Here is a 3,624-nt window from a genome sequence, read left to right as displayed (position 1 = left end):
AACATTAGCTAACCAAGTGGGATATTGCGCGACCCGAATGACCTTTGCAGTAAGCTGCTTTGTGATTTCTTCTTTGATCTTCACACTGATATCAGTCTTGAACTTTCGCAACTTTTGTTTGACATGAGGGAATGCTGGATCAGTTGGCAATTTATGAACTACCAGATTAGTGCTCAGGCCCGACATATCGTCATATGACCATGCAAAGACATCTTTGTACTCAAACAATGTTTTGATTATTTCCTCCTTAACTTGTGATTCTAAATGCACACTTATCTTGGTTTCCCTAACATCATCCTGGTCCCTTAAATTGATTGCTTCAGTTTCACTCAAATTAGGTTTTAGTTTTTCTTCAAATTATTTTAGCTCTTTACTGATTTCCTCAAATGTTGCTTCTTCATCATATTCTATTTCATCATCATATTCTACTTCTTGGATTGTTATTTCAAAATTATATTGGCTTTTAAGACTCGGCTGAAAATTCTTCATGCATGTCACGTCACTGCAACCAGCATAAAAAGAACTATACAAAAGAAAAAAGAACAAAATAAAACACTATTAAGAATAACAGAAAACGGTAAATTGCATTTCATTGAAAATGAAAGGATAGAAGGGTTTGAACATCAAAACAAGCAAAAACTAAAAATCTGGATTACAACCCTAGAATAACCCAGATAACAGAAAGAAAACAAAGCAAACTACTAAAACTCCTTTCTGGTGGGGAGAGGAGTAGCTTTCCAATTGCTAAGATTCACGTTTGGGCCAATGAGCTGCACATCTGCTTTACCAGAGCCTTTACCAACTTCTACCATATTGACCTCTTCGAACAAACTTTGGAACCTCTTGATCAGCTCTTCATCAACATCGACCACAAGTTTTGGGATTGAGGAGATAGAGGTTTTTCGCCCCTGGTTTAACAAAAGACTTAGAGATGTGTGGGATGGGCTTGGAGAGCGACCATACCTTCTGTTTCATATTTTTAACCCTTTTTACGTCCTTCTCTATGGGCATAAATCCCAAACCAAATGTACCGGGATTCCTACTGGGGTGCACTGGATGCACAATACCCTGCAGAGATGAGCCAGACCCTTGCCCGGCACAAAACCATTCTTCAACATTTCATTCACAACCATGACAGACGCGAAGGATAGCTTAGGACCCGGAATGCATTTTCCTTCAAGAATTTTGTCAACAGATATTGTTTCGAAAGTCTGATAACCCAAGGTCTCTTATCATCTTCAGCTTCGATAAACGGAACAATTGTGTCATTACAAGCTGACAAGTCCTCATCACCGTGCACAACTATTTCCTGCATGTCCCATTCAAACTTCACCATTTGGTGTAGAGAAGACGGGACTACCTTAGCAGCATGTATCCAGGGCCTGCCCAATAACAAATTGTAGGAAACAGCCACATCTAACACTTGGAATTTCATGGTGAACTCAACTGGCCCTATCGACAATTCAAGCATTATATCTCCAACAGAATCTTTACCTCCCCCATCAAAGCCTCGAACACACACGATGTTCAAGTGGATTCTTTCGGTGCCAATCTTTAATTTTTGCAGAGTAGACAAGGGACAAATATTTGCACTAGAGCCATTGTCAACAAAACCCTTGAGACAACAGAATCTTCGCACTTCACCGTGAGATAAAGTGCTCGATTGTGTTTTGTACCCTCCACAGCAAGTTCATCATCTGAGAAAGTGATCTTGTTTACTTCAAAGATCTTACTAGCTATCTTTTCCAAGTGATTCACTATGATCTTATTAGGAACATGTGCCTCATTCAAAATCTTCATCAGGACCCTGCGATGTTCGTCTGAATGTATCAGCAAAGACAAAAGAGAAATTTGAGCTGGTGTTTTCCTTAACTGCTCCACAATGGAATAATCCTGCACTTTCATCTTTTTCAGGAACTCCTCAGCCTCTTCCTCGGTGACCGATTTCTTTACTGGCATTTGGCTATCCTTGAATGGCTTGGTTTTCCTTAATTCTTCTGGGGTGAAACATCTCCCAGAACGAGTCAATCCTCCAGTTTCACTAACTTCTTCCTTTATTTCTTTTCCTTTGTATGTCACTATCACTTGTTTGTAATTCCACGGAATAGCCTTGGCATCAACCACTGGCATCTGGGTCACTAGTTTAATGATGACAGGGGTGATATGAGCCCCCTTCACAACTATGACAGGCTTACTTAGAATCCCTGGCACTACCACCTTTGAACTTTCCAGACTTGCCCCAATATCTTTTGAAGGCCCTTTCACGACCAACACTAGTGGCTTCAAATAGAGCGAGCTCGGCTTTTCTTTCGCCCCTTCAACTGTCAAGGGCTTTGCTTTGTTAGAGTTTGGAGCTTTAACCAAATTACTTTCACTGGCCCGAATCATCATGATGGACTTAGAATACTTTTTGGGCTCCCCATCATTATGAACTATTTCAATTATATGTATCTTTTCATGGGCTGGCAAAGGGTTTTGGTTGATGTTTGGAGCGTCTGGGCTTTGGACTACAATTTGGTTTGTATCAATGAGCTCCTGGATTGCCCTTTTCAAATGCCAACACTTCTCTATGTCATGCCCTGGAGCATCAGAACAATAGGCGCACCTCAAGGAATAATCGAGGTTCTTTGGATGAGGATTTGGTATCTTTAACTCAAATCTGCCTCAAGACGTCCAACTGCCTTAACCTTTGAATAGACTAGCATAGGACTCTCCAAGCAGGGTAAAAGTTTGTTTTCTCTGTTGCCTCTCTCTTCTATACTCTGGCCTTGATTGAAAATTTGAACCATTGGGGTTTTGGTAAGGTTTGTGGAGGTGGATAGGCATTTTGTGGAGCTGGGTAGGTATTTTGTGGGACTGGGCATGCCATTGTGGGTAAGGAGGGGGTTGAGCATATGCATGTGCATGGTGAACAAGGTATTGGGATGGCCTGGCTGAGTATTGGGGGTTTTGCAGGGAAAAGTAATGTTGGGGTGGATTATATGGAGCTTGGGCGTAGGTTTGAGGTCGGGGTCGAGGATGGGTGTACTGATAAGGTGAACCCCTATGGCCATGCCATGATCCGGAGACAACCATAGCGACATCTTCCTTCTTCTTCTTGCCTAGCAAACTTCCGGTACCACTCTGGATTGCCTGGGTGGTTGCTTTTATAGCAGAATAACTCATGATCTTACTCGACTTGAGCCCCTCTTCCACTATTTCTCCCATATTTACCACATCATTGAAAGACTTACCAATGGCTGAGATCAAGTGGCCATAGTAAGTGGGATCCATGGCTTGAAGAAAGTATTTAACCATATCGTCTTCTTCCATCGGAGGATTGACTCATGCAACTTGCTCCCTCCATCGGAACCCATATTCTCTAAAGCTTTCACTGGGTTTCTTTTCCACCTTGGTCAGAGATAGGCGGTCTAGACTTTGGCTGAAGTATGCCATTAGTAATTCGTCTTTTCCCCCGGCGCCTCTCATTTTACTGCAATAACCCTTCAGATGAGCTACAGGATCCCCATGTCCGTCATACAAGTCAAACTTGGGTATATTGAACCCGGCAGGCAGTTGGACATCGGGGAACAAACACAAATCCTTATAGGCCACATTCACTTGGTTTTCCAACCCTTGCATATT

General features: G+C 42.2%; 1 protein-coding gene across 1 annotated transcript; it reads right to left on the bottom strand.

Moving 5' to 3' along the window:
• Nucleotides 1-701: 701 nt before the first annotated feature.
• Nucleotides 702-3,312, bottom strand: LOC138890381 (uncharacterized). The gene is made up of 5 exons (XM_070173765.1): nucleotides 3,029-3,312; nucleotides 1,645-2,659; nucleotides 1,160-1,552; nucleotides 964-1,068; nucleotides 702-908 (listed from the first exon to the last, which is right to left on the bottom strand). Exons 1-5 carry the CDS (start codon nucleotides 3,310-3,312, stop codon nucleotides 702-704), a joined length of 2,004 nt encoding a protein of 667 aa, XP_070029866.1.
• Between the last annotated feature and the right edge of the window lie 312 nt (nucleotides 3,313-3,624).

The sequence above is a fragment of the Nicotiana sylvestris genome, chromosome 1 (assembly GCF_000393655.2).
Source record: "Nicotiana sylvestris chromosome 1, ASM39365v2, whole genome shotgun sequence".
NCBI classification, from domain to species: Eukaryota; Viridiplantae; Streptophyta; class Magnoliopsida; order Solanales; family Solanaceae; genus Nicotiana; species Nicotiana sylvestris.
The sequence above is the reverse complement of the archived record's forward strand: the minus strand, read 5'-3'. Positions and strand labels throughout refer to the sequence as shown.